This window comes from Neltuma alba, unplaced genomic scaffold (assembly GCF_004799145.2).
Source record: "Neltuma alba isolate B1F8T4 unplaced genomic scaffold, ASM479914v2 tig00003187_pilon, whole genome shotgun sequence".
Lineage (NCBI taxonomy): Eukaryota > Viridiplantae > Streptophyta > Magnoliopsida > Fabales > Fabaceae > Neltuma > Neltuma alba.
In genome coordinates this window covers 448,318-466,260 of record NW_021633178.1, presented here as the reverse complement: position 1 = coordinate 466,260, position 17,943 = coordinate 448,318, and the positions used below count along the sequence as shown (strand labels likewise).

General features: G+C 37.4%; 3 protein-coding genes across 3 annotated transcripts; all 3 read left to right on the top strand.

The window, feature by feature from the left end:
- Positions 1–874: 874 nt before the first annotated feature.
- On the top strand, positions 875–3,827 carry LOC114740781 (ubiquitin-conjugating enzyme E2 variant 1C). Its single transcript, XM_028929000.1, has 4 exons — positions 875–1,077; positions 2,255–2,394; positions 3,091–3,216; positions 3,362–3,827. Exons 1-4 carry the CDS (start codon positions 1,044–1,046, stop codon positions 3,500–3,502), a joined length of 441 nt encoding a protein of 146 aa, XP_028784833.1. The 5' UTR covers positions 875–1,043; the 3' UTR covers positions 3,503–3,827.
- A 1,897-nt stretch (positions 3,828–5,724) lies between these two features.
- Positions 5,725–6,766, top strand: LOC114740777 (probable CCR4-associated factor 1 homolog 11). The gene has a single exon (XM_028928995.1). The coding sequence runs from the start codon at positions 5,772–5,774 to the stop codon at positions 6,612–6,614; it is 843 nt and encodes a 280-aa protein (XP_028784828.1). The 5' UTR covers positions 5,725–5,771; the 3' UTR covers positions 6,615–6,766.
- Positions 6,767–13,210: 6,444 nt separating this feature from the next.
- Positions 13,211–14,209, top strand: LOC114740779 (transcription repressor OFP15). Its single transcript, XM_028928998.1, has one exon. The coding sequence runs from the start codon at positions 13,336–13,338 to the stop codon at positions 14,026–14,028; it is 693 nt and encodes a 230-aa protein (XP_028784831.1). The 5' UTR covers positions 13,211–13,335; the 3' UTR covers positions 14,029–14,209.
- The last annotated feature ends 3,734 nt before the right edge of the window (positions 14,210–17,943 follow it).

Here is a 17,943-nt window from a genome sequence, read left to right as displayed (position 1 = left end):
GAACTTTGCCGACTTTAAACCAGGAAGAAAACAACACACAAGTTTTGTGGATTTTGAGCTTTATTGTTGCGGGTTCAGAAACCGCGAGTTATGGCCCGAGAGAGCCCGCGACCATATTTTTAGCAAATGGTTGCAATTAGACCATCATTTCACAGATCATTTGAAAGGAAATTCTTAAATAATTCGGGAGGGGAGGGTGGTAAAAAAACATGGCTTTAATACCTACAAAATAATTAACGAGCAAGTCAATCATCACAACCATCTCCTTAAACACATAATTAAAAGTGACAATCTAGCCATAACACAGTTACGCACCATGAACAAGTTTTAGTGCTTCCGCAGAGTTACTAAAAATTTAAACATTTTTCAACCCTGGTCCCAATAAAATCCTAATGAGTTGGATTTTGAGATTCTCAAGGCTTAAGGAGTAGCAACAAGGTCTGAACACATAACTTTGTGATTCATGAGTTACTAATTTTTCACCAATTGGATCAGTATTTATTGATATAAATTTACATTTTTATATGAAAATTAATATTGATTATCGAGTCTCAAAATGATAGTTTTTTTATTTACTATGCATAGGTATCATTTTATTAATGTCAGTTTTATTCGAGTTACTGTCATGTATGAATATTTACAGTAAGAATATTTTTCTAACAAATATTTGAACATTGATTCATCCTTAACCTTTTTTATTAAATCCAACTTCCGTTCCCGTTGGCAGCTCAACATGCTAGTTGATATTCGAGTGGGAAACAAACGGTAGACGGCACAAAAAAATGGGCCAAAGCCCAACATGGGTCGCTCGCTCAAGTCCACTCGTACTCTGAAATTCCAATTATTACCCGTTTACTCGTGCAAACCCCCATTACCCTCATTTTCTTTTATTCCCGTAATTGCCGTCGTAGCTTTTCTCCGGGCTGATTCTTCTTCGCCACAACCTCGACCTCCTCTCATATCTCTGCTCTATCCTTTAAGGAATTCTGATAGTTTGATCAGATCCCCGACATCCACTGCAGGAAAATATCTGCTAGGTATCTATGACGCTTGGCTCAGCAGGATCGAGTGTGGTGGGTGAGTTGCAGACCTAAGATCTTGTTCTAATATGCTTTTTATCCTTATCATTTTTTTCCCGTTTCTTGTTTTCTTTTAAATTATTTTCTCGTAGACGTATTCCGTTCATCACTTGTTGCCGCTGACATTAAACACTCTCATTTACTATTGTTTTCATGCTTTCTTATTTTCTCTCTGCCCTCTCCGTTTATCCATCTCATCCTTGCCCAGTTTTCCCAGTTTTCTTTTCACCTCGATCATGGAGATAACCTTTAATTTTGATTTGATAACTACAGTCTTTAGCCTGGGTTATTGTGACTGATGAATTATGCAAAAATTTTGTTTGTATTTTATGAATGCATCAATTACCAGTTCATTGCCTGGTTATATGCGATAATAATGCACAGCCATTCCTCAAGACTTTTAATATTGGACTTAATGGTTCTGGATGTTCCTCTGGCTTGCATATCTCACCCTCAGAGTATACGCGCCAGTTTGATGTTTTATACTCATCACTTGCTGAGTTCATGGCACGGCAGGGATGCGTCGAAGTAATGACCACTGCTTGGCTCTGCCCTTTCCCTAGCACCATGCGCTTGAACGTAAAATTGAAAAGGCAATCTTCTTTGTATTCTCTCGAGGCGTTAGAACACCCTCCCAACAAAAAAACACCGAAAAAGAAAGAAAGGCAATCTTGTTCAAAATCTCTTCAAATCCTGCCTTAGCCAAACATCTTGCTCGCCTTTCGTTTAGAAATGAAGACACTTGAATGGTCTTCATTCTTATTATCTTATCCATGCAAACATTTAATTAATGAAAAGGCACTGGATCACCTGGAGTATATATTTTGTCACCTCTGGTGGGATTTGCTGGGAAACAATTCTTTAATGCTATATATGCTGGGTGAGGGTAATAATCTATCATGAATATCAGAAAACGTATCTTGGAATAATTTAAGCACGCCATTGAACATTACTGGTTGTTGCTCTATAAATCATTTGGAGGGGCCTTTTTTTGTTTTTGGGTATCAAAACCTGAACAAAGGGTTGTATACTCCAATTTTCTTGCCTTCATTATCCAACATAATAACATGCGTCGAATCTTATGTTTGGCAGTGTTCGTATGTGTGAAAATCATTATGTGATTTCTAGCTACATGTTTAAGTTTGTGTTGTTGAATCCTTGCCATCTCAATGCAGTACCAAGAAATTTCAGATTGCTGGAGGAGCTGGAACGGGGAGAAAAAGGTATTGGAGATGGCACAGTGAGTTATGGAATGGATGATGGTGATGACATTTACATGCGCTCTTGGACCGGCACCATTATTGGTCCCCATAACGTAAATACTCATGTCACACCCTTATATTTATTCTTACGTGTGAGCTTGTGAAGTCTGATTCTTTTTTTCTAATTTAAACAATTTAATGTTCATGGGGTGAATGGTTCCATGCTCATTCAGAAAATCTGCATTCTAGAACTGAGGTCCTAATTTCATGGATGTGTTTTGTGTGCTTCCTCGCACATACTGTTAATGTACGCATGAGCTTAACTTTCTGATTACTTTGTCAGTTTAAAGAGTTGAGTTAGATGGACGTGTGCATAAACTTACGCATATATGTGCACACACTACATATAGTTTACAGTTGGTAAGTTTATGCACAGAAGAATCTAGGCCAATATAGCTTACGGCTGCAAAATTTCACCTCTAGCATCCATAATATTGGCTGGAAATAAATTGCAGCTGGCGAGCTTATACACTTCTATAATTATATTTTGCTTTCAATGTAAGCGCTTTTAGCTTCATAGCATGAAGTTGAAGCTGTCTTCCATGGATGGTCACTCTATTGCCTGTTGAATCTTTGGCAGTGTAGCATTTTCGCACGAGCTATGAATAAGTCTGGAGTTTGAATAGTGGATCTGCCCTTATATGAATTTGGACCTGCTATATATTTTTTGGATTGTGTGCATGTCTTTTGTTTTATTTGTAATTAAGATGCTGCTTAAAGATTCAGTATATGTTTTCCCCCTTTGTCAGACCGTACATGAAGGAAGAATTTATCAATTGAAGCTCTTCTGTGATAAAGATTACCCAGAGAAGCCCCCCAGTGTTCGGTTTCATTCGCGCATCAATATGACTTGTGTTAATCATGAAATTGGAGTGGTATCACTTTCGCTTATTTATTTTTATATGCTTTCCGCTCATATATTTTAGGCAGGCGCATGCTTTAGTGAAACTGCTATTCATTTCGCAAACTTGATGACAAATTACTTCTGCACCAAGATTTTACCAGCTGTGATTGAATCAGGTTGAACCAAAGAAATTTGGTCTTCTGGCAAACTGGCAACGAGAGTACACCATGGAGGATATACTGACCCAGCTGAAGAAGGAGATGGCAGCTCCACATAACCGGAAGCTTGTCCAGCCTCCAGAAGGTACCTACTTTTAGTCGTACAGATCAAATCGTATTGCATTTGCAATATGCAATATATAGTGTGTAATGCTTTGTTCAGAAACCTATAGGGGAATCCCCTAAAGATCTTTGTCTCACTGTGGTTCCAGAGTCGGTATCTCTTAATTTATCAACTGCGTTGAAGGGTGGTGTTTGATTTATCGGATATTATCTGTGTCAAGTGTTCAAAGTTGTAATCTCTTATCGTTGTATAAGCGCTTCTAGTCTGTCTCTTTCTTCCTTTCATGTTTGCTCGCATTCTGCATTCAAAATGAGCTGGAGCTGAATGGAAAATGATCCTAACCGACCGTTTGGACGTGTACATTGTGTTCCTTTTTTGCCCCCTGATAGTGTGTAGGAGAAAGTATGAATATGAGTTGAATTCCGTAAGTAAATGGTATGACATGACGTGCTGGTCCCTTTTACACATTGTCGGTCTCGGTCCCCCGAGCTTGGATATTCAATTTCTGAGATTGAGATCTGAGAGTTCCTTAAGGGATCTATTACGGTGATAAATTGAAGAAAGAATATACTTGTTAAAAGTCAGACGCCGGTTTTTATTCTTAGAGAAAGATTAAAATGCCTGTCAATAACATGCGGATGTCCATGTAGACGGCTCAAATGATTTTCAGACTAATTTTTATGATTAAAAATTGTTTTGCCTATAGAAGGATGTGATTTATGTATTCAGGTTTTTAGACGTAGATATTATCGGGATTTATATATTCTCTATCGATATTCCCGTATTAGTGGAAGTGGGCGCTAAAAGGAGAAAACACTGGCACGAAAAGAAGAGGTAAACAGTGCTATTTTTTAACCCTCAAATTTTTTTTTAGGTGACAACTCTTGAATTAATTTGTTGTTAAATCATGTCTGCTCCGCCTCCTCTAAACACGTCTCATGCAAAAATTGACTTGGGGTCAAGCAAATCTCAAGACTTGAACTATTTTCAGTTGACTTTCTTCATTAAAGCTCCATGGTGAGTGCTTTCTGATGAGCTATATTTAGAAATCTTAATTTCAACTAATAGACATTGGCTCTAATTGAAGGAATTTTGGCTGCTCAGGAAAAGGCCTTTGAGATAAGTATTCCTTATTAGACTTAGGGGGTGTTTGGGTACCTTAATAATCACTTTTCATAAACACTTTTCTGTAAATCGAGGTAAACTCTTTCACATATTTACTTCGTATATCGTAAAAGCACTTCTGAAACCATGATTTTGATTTTATCCAAACACTCCCTTAAAAGTACTTGAATTTTTTTTTTAGCCAAGGTAAAAAATACTTGAATCTAATTTAATGAGATAATTATAAAGTTTAACTTTTCATGTATTGTATCATGTCTCAATTTTTTGTTTTTTGATTTTCTAAATGTTGGATATAGGTAACGGGCATCCTCCAGGTTTTAAAACAAAAGAGGAAAAAAATCTAATTTTGATAAAAATACTTTTAAGGTTCAAAATATAAGATGAATTTTATTCATTTATGTTTATCAAAAAATTAGTTAAAATCAATTTAAAATAATAAATATGTAATGCGTGTATTTTTTTCCAAATATGTCGTTATTAATAATAAAAAAAAGTAAAAGATATAATAAATGAATAAAAAAATAAATAAGAGTAAAATTGAAAAAAACAAAACTTATTAAATGTTTAGAAAAAAATAATGTTATTTTATGGAAAAAAGCAAAGCCCTTCTAATAAAGTTTAACTTATATTTCGAATAGGAGGGAGTAATGATTTATCATTGAATTGAAGATAACTGTCTTTAAAATTTTTAAAATAATCATATGATATAAATACATGATAATTTTTTGCCCCCAATAAATATATGGTATTTTAATACATAATTCAGATGTAAAAAATTCTCTTTGACTTGGTTCAGTAACAGTAAGGTGCAGAATTAAAAAAAAAAAAAGGAAATATCTTTGCCCATAAAAAATTAAAGAAATTATAATATAATAATTTTTTTGATAAAAAATAATTCCTTAAGAATGATTGGTCAGACAAACTGGACGGTTAGATCACATCTAACGAATTATGAGACGGCCAATCACCAGACTGCTAGTGATCTTCTCCGTGCGGACTCTTCTGATTTCGTTATTATAATAATATTATATATATTTTTTGAATGGAAGTACTATATTTTTTTAATACACTACTAGTTCCGTTTTCGCTTGTGATTTATATGTTAGGCTTGGTAATTCTCTTGCCCTGGGCAGTATAGCACTGTTTGAGAGTTGCTTTGTTCTGGAAAGCTCCGAAGCCATGCCCCTCTTCGACTCGCCCCCGCCGCCTCAAAAAGCTGTCGTTGTGCGATCAGTATGGTCCACTAACCTAGAATCAGAGTTTCAATTGATTCGATCAATAATCGATTCCTACCCTTTGATTTCCATGGATACCGAGTTTCCGGGCGTTGTCATCCGTCCCGACGCCGGTGATCCCAATTTCAGACATCGAAACCCCACCGCCCACTATGCTGTCCTCAAAGCTAACGTTGATCGTTTGCACTTGATCCAGATCGGTCTCACTCTTTCGGACGACAATGGCAACCTTCCAACTCTGGGCACCAGTGAATTATACATCTGGGAATTTAATTTCAGAGATTTTGATGTGGCTCGTGATCCCCACGCACACGATTCCATTGAGTTGTTGAGGCGCCAGGGAATAGATTTCGAGAAGAACAGAGAGGTGGGGATCGACTCGGTACAGTTCGCTGAGTTAATGATGTCCTCAGGACTTGTGTGCAATGAAGATGTGAGCTGGGTGACATTTCACAGTGCGTATGACTTCGGGTACTTAGTCAAGGTGCTGACTCGACGGACTTTGCCTAATCAGTTAGACGATTTCCTTTGTCTTGTGAGGGTGTTTTTCGGGGGTAGGGTTTTTGATGTGAAGCACTTGATGAAGTTCTGTTCCAATCTCCATGGTGGATTGGACCGAATTTGCAAGTCCCTGAACGTGGAAAGAATTACGGGAAAAAGTCATCAGGCTGGCTCAGATAGCTTGCTGACTTTACATGCTTTTCAGAAGATCAGGGAGGTTCATTTTGGCAAGGATGATGAGCTAATCAAATATGCCGGTGTCTTATATGGTTTAGAGGTGTTTTGATATCCCATGAAATCTATTGCTTGTAGATTTCTTTTTCTCCCCTTTTTTCCTTAATATGAAGTAAAATTTGTACACATTTGGCTTATCAATGTGATTCGAAAATATTAATTCTTTTGAATCTATGAGCAATTGCGCATGCATATGACCTTTTTACTTACTCGATTACTAGTGATTTGTTTATCCTCTAATTTAGATTAGATGTAACGCTGGATTATGTGAGTTGGCATGTAAAGTGAATTAATGACGTTGACGAACAAGCAATGGATTCACTGATGGTAAGTTGATCCATGGGTTTGAGTTGTATAGGTAAAATTGTCTGAGCTTAGTTGGATGAGCGCAGTTTGCTTCTGTTGGTCTTCTGGAACATTTTGGTGTTCTTAGAACGAAGTATGTCAACATGGTGCTTCCAGTTCATGCTCATTGTTCCGCTATTAAAATGTGATAATTGTTGGGACTAAGTTCTTTGCCCCTCTCTCCTAAACTTTTTAAGAATTGTTCTTATATGATATTAATCCCAATAATCTTGATTCTTGGATGGTGGTCTATTGATTTTTTGTGTAGCTCTGATATTGCTAAACATGATAAAAAGGACTGGCTGTAGAATATGTGGTTATTCATACTTTTGAAAGATGCTATTGAGTATTGTGTTTAAGGATCCGGTAGCGAAATTTCAATCACATCTCCGACCTCTTGCTAATAAAAGGATATATCATGTTATCAGATGTTACTGCTATTCTCATTATTATGAAAGCCTGTGGCATTAGTCGCAATAGACATAGATGGCTGTGCACTTTCTATTTTCAACTGCTGTTTCATGATATTTCGAAATATCTATTGTCTAATAATCTATAACTTACTAGCTCTAATAACCATAAGTCATCTCCTGTGGTGGATTAATTGTAGCTGAATAAAGATTGGTGGTTTATTTAGTGTCTCCAATATAGGAAGATTCCTGTGCCTAGCCCAAAAAAAAGAGAGGATTGGTGGCGTATTTTCGATTACTATTGTGATAATCTGTTAATATGTTAATCTCTACAATGTCCTGACTGCTTTATGATTTTCAATTATGGTCTTGATTTCTTCTCTGTGAAATCTGGAGTATAAGACCAGTAGTCCAACTTTGGTTTCGTTGGTGAATGGGAAATGGTTTGGCTCAGGTGGTTTGGAATGTGCGAGTTGTTCGTCAGTTGAAATGCTTCATTATGTACGACAAGATAATGTTCAATGAGATGTTAAATCTCAAGGAGATTAATTAAAGACTTCTGTTTGGCACGTTATATCCATGTTCAATCTCCTATCAGTTATGAATAGCTTTTCCACATCCTGATTTTCTTCTTTACGGAGCCTGTTTAGCCATGATGCCATTTTTTCCATCTCAATTTTAGAAGTCCTATGATACAGAAGCAGTTTAGCATTTGGGCAAATCTTCCAACAAGGAATCTTAGCAGTATTATTGATGTTTAGGGTCGCTAAACTTCTATTGCAGTGATCTGACATTGCAAAGTTGTAACCTAACATGATTTTGCTTTAGTATTCCTACACAAATATCATCAGTTTCGTACTTATTAATTTTTTACGCCTTGGAATCGCTGTTTACAATGAGATTTTGTTAGGACCAATTTTACTTTGTTTTTGGTCCATCGATACTCGTGGTTATGTAGATACCAATTAAAAAGAAAAGGAAAGGCAAAAAGGAAAGGGCGAAGAAGCGAAAGCGCAGATTTCACCATTTGGTTGTAGCGATGACGGATTTGCACTGATTACAGAAAAGGCATTTGCAAGTCAGCAGGACTAGTTTGGAACGCACGTGTTCTCTTTTTCTTGTTCTTTTTTTTTTGAGACCAGTGAGAACCCATTAGTCACCACAATATTTTCAAATGATGTTGCCAGATGGCTTTACCTCTGTTCATCAATATGGAGTGGATAGTCTTGATTTTTTTTTTTTTTTTGGTTGTCGGTCTGGTCGATTGCACTCGTAATCCCTTGTAGCAACAATTTGGATGTGGTTCTTTGGGACATATTTATTATTTGCCTTCCTAATTTTAGGAGTTCAAGAGAGATTTATGTTGTCTTTTAAAATCTCGATTGAAGATCTTGGACTTGAAAAGGTATTTAGCAAGTCATGCCAGTTATTTTTGTCGACTGCTTATTTTGATTGTGTCTGGTTTATGCTCAGGTTATTCTGAAATGATTATTTTATCATGTTAAAAAAGAAGTGCAGAAGAGTATGGTTTTTCATGAACTCGTGCTGATTGTTGGTTGGTTTGTTTAGGGGACGAGCCAAAAGGGTCTTTGCTTGCTTTTTGACTGATAATTTGTGCTCCTTTATATAGTAGCGTTGTTTAGTTTTTTAGAGTTTCTCCTTGGATCGCATGTGACCTTCATTGATCTGTATAACTTAAATACTAAATCAGACATTCTTTCATTGATGTGCATCAAATATTCTTAATCAGATTTGTTCTTTCATCCTAAACTCTTTGGTGGTATAAAGCTTAGCGCCACTTTCTATCCTGACTATGAGAATGACCGCGGATAGTAAACCTGTGCCTGTATAAGAAATTTCCAGATGCGAAATTAATTTGAGCAGATTAAAAAGATTAAAGAAGTTGGTGCTTGGCATTCATTTAGAATAAACCACCTAGATTCAGGTCGGATTCCTCTGTGTGTAGTATTCTTCTAGCAATGCTAAAGCCTCAATTATTTATTATTTGTTTAAATATAGAGATAATAATCTCCAATACAATATGATGCATGGGAACATAGTGTGGGAGTCAACAAGTTAACTTGCCCAATGCCCAATAGAGAGCAACAACAGTTCTGGAAGGGTATCGTTAATAGACTAGCTCCCCCTGTATGAACTGGACAAGCCTTGTATGCCTATGTATATTAGCCTCTGAAGACTTAAGTTTAGCTTGGTTGAATGTCGTTACGAAGATATATTTCACATTGGTTTTGCAAACCTGCAAGCACGTACATGTTCCATAAGGCCATGCGTGAAAGATTACTTGTGAAAAGGGATGGTTGGATATCTTGTTTCATTGTGAGTCAAAGTGTGAAGTGGCAGTGGGGTCATAACGTAGCAGCCTTCAGGGACGTGTTGATCCAAGCAATTGGACGTGGTCCGCCTTTTGATTCCCTCTTATTGCATTTAGTTTGGCATGCTCCGTCCCGTCCTACGTCAGAACTCGGACGAGCAGCTTGGGAATATTTTGTGGTCTCAGCCTCTGGTGGAGAAGGATTGGCTTCATCCTGAGATAGTTTAGACAAGTGGATAAAGCGAAGTTTGCATCATGATGCAGGCTTCGGACCAATTGGTCCTCTCCTCTGAGGTGAACTTTTAAGGATCCAAGTGAAGTTCACACATGCTTGATCACTTCCTTCTCACGTGCCTCCGATGACCAACAAAGCTCTAGGCATAGTGGCGTTCTGGAATTTATCATTCTGCTGGCAAAGCTATGGCTTTTCTCAGGCTGCCTTCTGTATCGGAAGTTTTCTTTTTGGCCTGAGTAATATTATTCATGTCTCTGGCATTTTTTTCTTTTAATCTTTAATTTCCTGCCTTGGTTATACTTGCTCTTGCGACGACAGGCTTTGATTTATGGTGTAATCTGTTGGATCCTTTTGCTTCTGCATTTTGATGATTCGCATCACTTTTGCAAAATACATCAGTGATGTTGGTAATTGAATGAGGCGAGAATCTCAGGACTCGAAAGCTTTTGGCGGTTGTAGATAAATCATCCACTCTTTAAATTTGGTTTTATTGGAGGGTCGTTGGGAGCTAACAGTGACGAGATTTATAATCTGTGATGTCAAGGTTGGGGTTGGCCTGTTTCGGCCATAATCTCAGCAATGGGCCACCTTACTCGTCCTGGACAACGCAGGTTCGCTGAAACACTACTTAAGACTACATTAATTTCTCACTGAATTTTTTTTGTATAAACTAGAACTTTCTGCCCTGGGCATCACACATGTGTGGGTCACACATCATCTGATGTCTGATCCCATCATTGATGTTAGCCTGAAATTGACCTTAGATGACTTGCACAACTATGAGAGTGACCAAATTGCTTGAGGTCTGAAAGGCTTTCTAAAACAGTTAATGAGTGTCACCAACTGAGATAATTACATCAATATCAACCGAAATATAAAGTTTACAGTGATGCACTCAGAAATTTTAAATCATGGGAGCAGATTACTTGTACACGTGTGTTGTGGGGTATTAGTGGCAGCACGATTAAATATGGGAGGACTTTAAAGGTGTCAATTTTTGGTGCGGTTTATTGCCCACACCCGCACTTGGTGGATATATTTATGGTTGTACTGTTTATAAGATATGTGAACAGTGCAGCTCGTTTTAAGGGGTTTTGTACAGAATCTATTAATCTAATACTGTTAGTTGCATATTCATCGATTTATAGATTTTGAACAGAATCCCTTACTTTTATCGCTTGTTCTTGCAATCTTGTTTTCTGATCCCTGTATATAACTTTGAGTAGAGTTTCCTTTCACTAAAAAAATAAAAAAAAGAGAGTCCCTTATATCGTAGGGATTTTATTCTTTTTTTGAAACAAAATATAGTCTGAGAATCACAGATAGTCACTGTTGGTGTCTGCGTCTCAAGGGGTCTTAATCCGCTGTGTGGACCGCTCCGGGGGGCACGTGAAGGGTTCCAACTTAATTTGTCACACTCGAATCGTTTTTGTGTACATCAATAATTATGGTCCATTTGCCATTTTATCACCCTTCTTTTGAATCCTTCGCTTTCCCTCCAAAATTAACCTCTAGGTTTCGTTGAGGGGGGAGTTTTAATCTCTTAGACGAAATAAATTTGGAGTCACAGTGAGCAGCAGAGTTTACTGAGATTCACATTTCTCAAAACCAAGCGAGCCGTGCCACGATGGGGGCACCTTGGGAGATTCTATCCACTTCTGACAGACCTTTCAATGTTGATATTCAGCCCCTAAAATATATGGTGTGAATTCCCATAACAATTTAATTATCTAAACCCAGCAAAAATGGCCTTTTTGTCTCATTTGCCACCCTCCTGGAAACATAATATTCACATATATTTCAGTTCTTGTACGTCTTTCTTTTTATTTGTTTATTTTATTTTTTGGGTCCAGAGTCATGGCATGTGTAAGTGTAGCACCTCCCCTTCCACTCATAAGCGGTCTCCTTATATGTACATGAAAAAGAAAAAGAGACGGAACAAAACAATACCTTCTATTTCTTCTGCAATTTCGCTCTTGGGCTTATAACTTAATCGTCCATTTAAATGGCTAACTTAACTTAATTACCATGAAAGACTAAAGACCAAAGCCGTACACGAAACTCTTGGCCTTAAATGGAGTTTTAGATTGAAATCAATGGGGCGAGAGCGAGGTTTGCTCCTGTCTGTCAAAGATGAAGACAAAAAAACCAAAGTCCATCCCTCCACGGGTTGCAGTTTTGACTAATCGGGCATCTTATTATTGTCATTTTATTTTTAATGCTATGATGCTTACGTTGCCCGTTCTTCAAATATGACCCTATTTAGAGGGACATTTCATCCATAAGTAAAGGTCGATATTTCCACAAGTGGTGCACGAACGTTTGCAATAACCAGTGGGCAACCAAATCCTTAATAAATATTCAACGTTAAACTTATTATCGATTGTATCTGGTGTAACATCTTGGTGGCTGGAAATATTTTTATGGGAAGTTATTTTTAACGGTCTTCAAATTGCCTGGTTCGATCAGAAAGCGAACGAATCTTTTTTTTTTCTTCTCTTTTTCATTTTTAGTTTGCAGTCAGATTACATAATTAACCCCGTGCTTCATTTTTTAATGAACATTGCACTGTCTACACATATTAAAAAAGAACTCATAAGCATATTTGCTTGGTTCATATCTTAGAAATAAACTATAATATATTCAAACAAAACACATCTTTGTTCTGGGACTTCAATCTTCGATTGGAAAGAATATTTTAAGCTGAGCGTGAAGTTATTCAAATCTGGACGGTGAAGATTGAAGAAGATTTAAGAAACAGTAGAATATATTGCTCAAGAAATTATCCTGCACTGAACGACTGACTACATTTAATGGTAACGCTAGCACTTTATAGAAAATAATAAAGTAAAAGGCTTTCTTTCATTAATAGCCCTCTAAAACCTTTGTTCAAAAACAAAAAACCAGATTACCCCCTCTCACAATGAAAAAATAAAATAAAATAAAATCGGCCGACTTATCACGATCAGTTTGATGATAACTTGAATGCTACTATTAAGATAAAATTTCTATTAATGTCAATATATTTTACAAATTCAATAAAATTATATTCTTCTCATCCCAAACCAGACTTTTATAAATAAATAAAAACTATATAAAAGTATACTTCTTTAGAGGTAGAAATCGAAACAAAATCCAAGAAAATATTTTAAGTGATCCTAAATTGAGTTATTTTTGTTGGGTTGGCGAAATTTCCCTCGATTTTAATTGTGAGAGCCAAGACGTGCTGAAACTGAAGTTATCCCAGCCGTGCCTGCCGCTATCCAAGTCGACCCGCCTCTGCTTTAAAATCTCTCTCTCTCATCCCCCCTCCTTCCCTCCCTCTCTCTACAGCCATACCTGACTCTCCCATTAATGCTCTCTCATGGAGTATCAAAGTCACTTCGCCCCTCTCTGAACCTTCAAAAAGAAATCACTCTTTTGAACCCCACACAACCGCCCATACGCATACATGGGCAAGAAAATGAAGCTTATTCCCTTTCTTCTCAAAACCTTAGAACCAAGGTCGTCTTCTTCCTCCTGGTCTTGGCCTTCTTGTCACCATCCCAGAACCCTCTCTTTCCGAGCCTCCTCCTCCGACTTCTTCAAAACCATCAACTCCGCCTACCTCGACCTCCCCGACGACGATGCACCCGATCCAATCGAGGCCATGATTCGCGGCGGGTTGAGATCATCGGATCGTTTGTTCTTTGAGCCAGACCCAACCAGCTCCATATTAGAGGCTAAATCAGCGACAACCTCGACATACAAAGACACCCTCGTATTGTCCATGGAATCCCAGGATCCCTTCGTGGATTTTCGCAAATCAATGGAGGAGATGGTGGAGGCTCACGAAGTTAAGGACTGGGACAGTCTCGAGGAGCTCTTGTGTTGGTATCTGAGGGTCAACGCTAAGAGCAATCACGGCTATATCATGGGTGCTTTCGTTGATTTATTGCTCGCTCTTTCTTTGTCTTCTGAATCTTCTTCCCCATCTTCTGCTTCTTCTCACTCCCCCTCTTCTCCTCTCTCTTTGTATACTTCTTCTTCCCCCTCTTCTTCTTTTACTACTCCTTGTGCTTCGTGTTTGGAAGTTGAGGAAGATGTTAGAGCGAAGCAGGAGATTAAACATGAAGATGAGGCCTCCTCTTCTTCAGCTGTTTGAATATTTAATTTCAAATGCTGCGAGAGTTGTATGTACACCTTATTACAAGACTTTTTGGAATTTTGATCCAAGGCGTTCATATCTGCGGTGTGTTTTTGTTGTTCATACGGGTGAGTCACACCTATGGCGAAAATGTTGGGGCGAAATTAAATTTCGGTTTAATCTTATTCTTTTAATTCCTTAACTTATGTCAATTTGATTGTTCAACTTTCAATTTATTGTTACCGACTAACCGGTACAAATTACCAACAATTAAATGAAGTTAATGAGAGATAAGAATAATAGTTGAGTATCAGGATTAAAGATTGACACTTCATATATCCTTATCAGCATGGAAGGAAACTTTTTTGGATGGGGCTTTTGTTCTGGTAATTATTTTGAATATATGTACATTTATGTATAATCTGAAATGGGGAAAGCATAAACTTTTGTCATTCTGAGTGGTTCAAAGGCGAATAATGTCAAATCTGGAATGTTCAAGTAGACAGTCGCATCCTATTTCTCAAAACGATGGCAAAAGAGGAGGGAGGAGGGGCATGACGTTTCCGCAATCAATAAACGTACTATTTGTGAGTAGTGAAGAAACTGAAAGTATAGCGTAGAGAGATGGTTAGGTAAGCCTTTGCTTCAACGGCATTCTATTATTTATGACATATACAGAGTTCCATGGGAAGCTAACTTATTACGCAATTCTGCAACTTCATTTACTGATCTTTTTGAGACATAAAATATATGACTGTGATCCAATGCAACCCCACGTACCCTGGCAGCTGCTCTGCTAGTCAAAAGACCTCCTTTTGATGCTTTACCCGTGAGATGGCAGAGATCGTAGCCGTTCATTTTGAATTCGCCACTGTTTTTTCAAAAAAGGATGAGTACAGATCCAGCACAAAATTTTGGCTTGGTTCAGCTGAACTCACCTGCAACAAGCAGCAGTGTTGTATTATACATGTATCATGAAATAAATAAACGTATGTGTTTGTATATGGACTTGGGTTGGAAAAACATTGTCTTTATGTAGGAGTTTTTGGAAGATAATTCGTGGTTTGGAGAATCTGATGGAGTTGCCTGCTAAGATTCAGGAAGAGTACAAAATACTGTCATTTATACCTCAGTAATGTCTAGAATGATTGGACTAACTAGAGGGAGGCTGTGGATTTGAAAATTTTCATATCCTTGTGTGATTTCTTTTCTCTCTCTGTAAATTGGTAACCTGGAAGGACAGCGAAGGAGCCTACCACTACCTAATGGCACAAAAGATATTATATCTTTATCATTCATTTTCAAGTGCCAGAAAAAACAAAAGGAGTATAGAGAATGTCACTACCAGTATTGAAACTTAATGGTCCCTTGAGGAATACATTGCCAAAATCCTACCACTCGCATTCCCTATCCACTCTCTCTTAATGTGGGAAAAAAGAAGAAGAAGAAGAAAGAAAAGCATTACTATTTAATGGCCCTCGTCACTTAATGTCCATTTTTGAAACTAGATCTCGTTGTCATCCTTAGATTTCAAATATCTATTCATTTATTCTGGGCTCTATTCTGAATGCGACTCCCTACACTGAAGTCTGTGGGTCTCAGAAAATCAGATAAGTAATGTTAATTTTCAGAAGTCACGACCTAGAAAGATAGGTTGCGAGGTCTAGAAGATAATCCTTAAATACTCGTGTCTCTTTTTTCTATTGTATAGCTACCCGTACCCAAAGACGAACATGACGAGCTTTGTAATTAAATTTGAATGAACATGCCGTTCTGGGATTGACAAGAAGTCAGGAACACATGTTTTACTGAAATGAACATAAGGCGACAAAGTTTGTGAACCAATTAATTAATGAGTTAAATATGGGTGAAGGCTCATAAATCCAGACTTTGTCTGCATAGATTCCTCCCCTAAGATTCCGGTCCAGCTGCGAAGCTTCTAAACCCAGTGATTGTATATGATTGTCTAGGTCCCATACATAATCACGAATTCACGGTCAGCAATGTAAGTAGATATTAATATATAGGCTCTATTATATACATATATATATATATATATTCAATAGTAGCCGCAGCTTTAGAGTACAGGAGCTTCTATTATCCTACAGGATGCGTACACATTTTTCTACGTAACTACATATAAATATAATGGAAGGGAATCGTAGTGATTAGGTGAATTGAGGGCATTGACGCATTGGGCATGATGTGGGTGAATTAATTATGTACCAAAGTTGATGATTGAGTGCCAATAAGAGCAGCACGGTGAAAAATAAGCAAATAACACTGTGGTGTCAAAATTTATCAGAATTTAAAAAAATATCAAGTTATTAAATCTGTTTGAAAATAATTTTTTTAAAAAATTTTTATCTTTATTTAAAATCTTGAATTATATTTTGAGAGGAAACAATTGTATCAAATTTTAAATAGGAATAATTTTAAAAAAATGTAAACGTAACTCAGTTAGTAACTTATAACAAGGAATAATCATTCCTGATAAAAAGCACCTTGTGTGGGAAAATGAAACTGGTGTGTTTTATAGAGAGGGTGGAGAAGGGGATGGGGACCAATGCTTAGGATCGTCGATGTTCCTTTGTTTATTCCTTTGAAAACCTGATCCCCCAGATTTATCCTTCACCTACCTTTCGCATGCAAACTTATTCTTAATTAATGTTAAAAGCCCCTTAATTGTTATTTAATATATTAATAACTGCACAAATCGCTGGGTAGCGTGTTACACGTATGGAAGTGAAACAATACGAGATTTTAGCTTGCGGGGTGAAAAACGTAGGTCGATTCAGATGAGGATGAGAAATACGCAAGTCTCGTCACCACCACATGTGTGGGGAAGGCACAATATTCAAAATTGAAATTTCTGAAGCTGCGGGTAATGTATAACTTGCCATGAGATGGTCAGAGCGGAAAAGTTTACCCTATTGGAAGCCATGTGAGCAAACAAAAAGGCAAAAGTTATGTCCTCAGATTAGCATGTTTCTGTGTTGTTTTCTTGGCCGAAACTTTGATGGGATGGGGACCTGTGCTTCAGGTTCCAGCCTTTCCCCCTCCAGACTAAATTTTAGGTGTCATCGTACTTCATCATGTCATACTAATTTTTTCTTTGTCATCACTTGTCACTAAACGGTAAACTCTCCCACGACATGTCAATTCTCTAATCATGTAAAAGAAAAGTTCATGATTTTATGCCAGTCAATTTTCTTGTCGTCTTCTGTAACTTTTTTTCTTTCGTATGAGAATTTTATAGATCGTTTGAAAATGGAACTCACATCTCTGGATCTCTTACATGGGCTTACATGCCAGCCCAAGTAGTGAGGAAAACACCAGGCCCTCAGAAGTTGTGATTTGATATAAATTATTGAAATTAATTTGAACAGCAAATTTTGCGTGTTATATCAAACAGTATCATGTTAACCCTAAGGCTTGGAGTCATTGAGTACACTACCGGGAACTGACCTTTCTTTCATCCCAATAAGCCGTGTCGTGCTGCCTAAGAGCACGACATTAACAACATAACGTGTTGGAAGTGAGGCGTTTTGGGAGGGAAACGATGGGGCACACTCTGTTTTGTTAGTTTTGTGGACAAGTGATAAGTGTCTTGTCTGCTTTTTATCATCTTGATTTTCCTCACACTTAATCTTTTGCTACCACATATTTCTATTCTTTAAGCTGTCATGTATCGTCACTTCTTCGTAGTTGAGAAAGTGGGAAACTTGATGAAAAAGGGAGCATTCAATTCAGTCATTAAAGGGAAAGCAGTAAAAAGGACGAGCTCGTGATGCTCTCACTTCTAAGCATTTTGCATTTGCCAGAGAAGAGTAATGGAGGGTGTGGGTTCGTAATGATGAAATCTATACAATGGTTGCATATGCTATGGAAAACCAATCACTGTGCTAATCTTTAATATTGGCAGATTCTGAC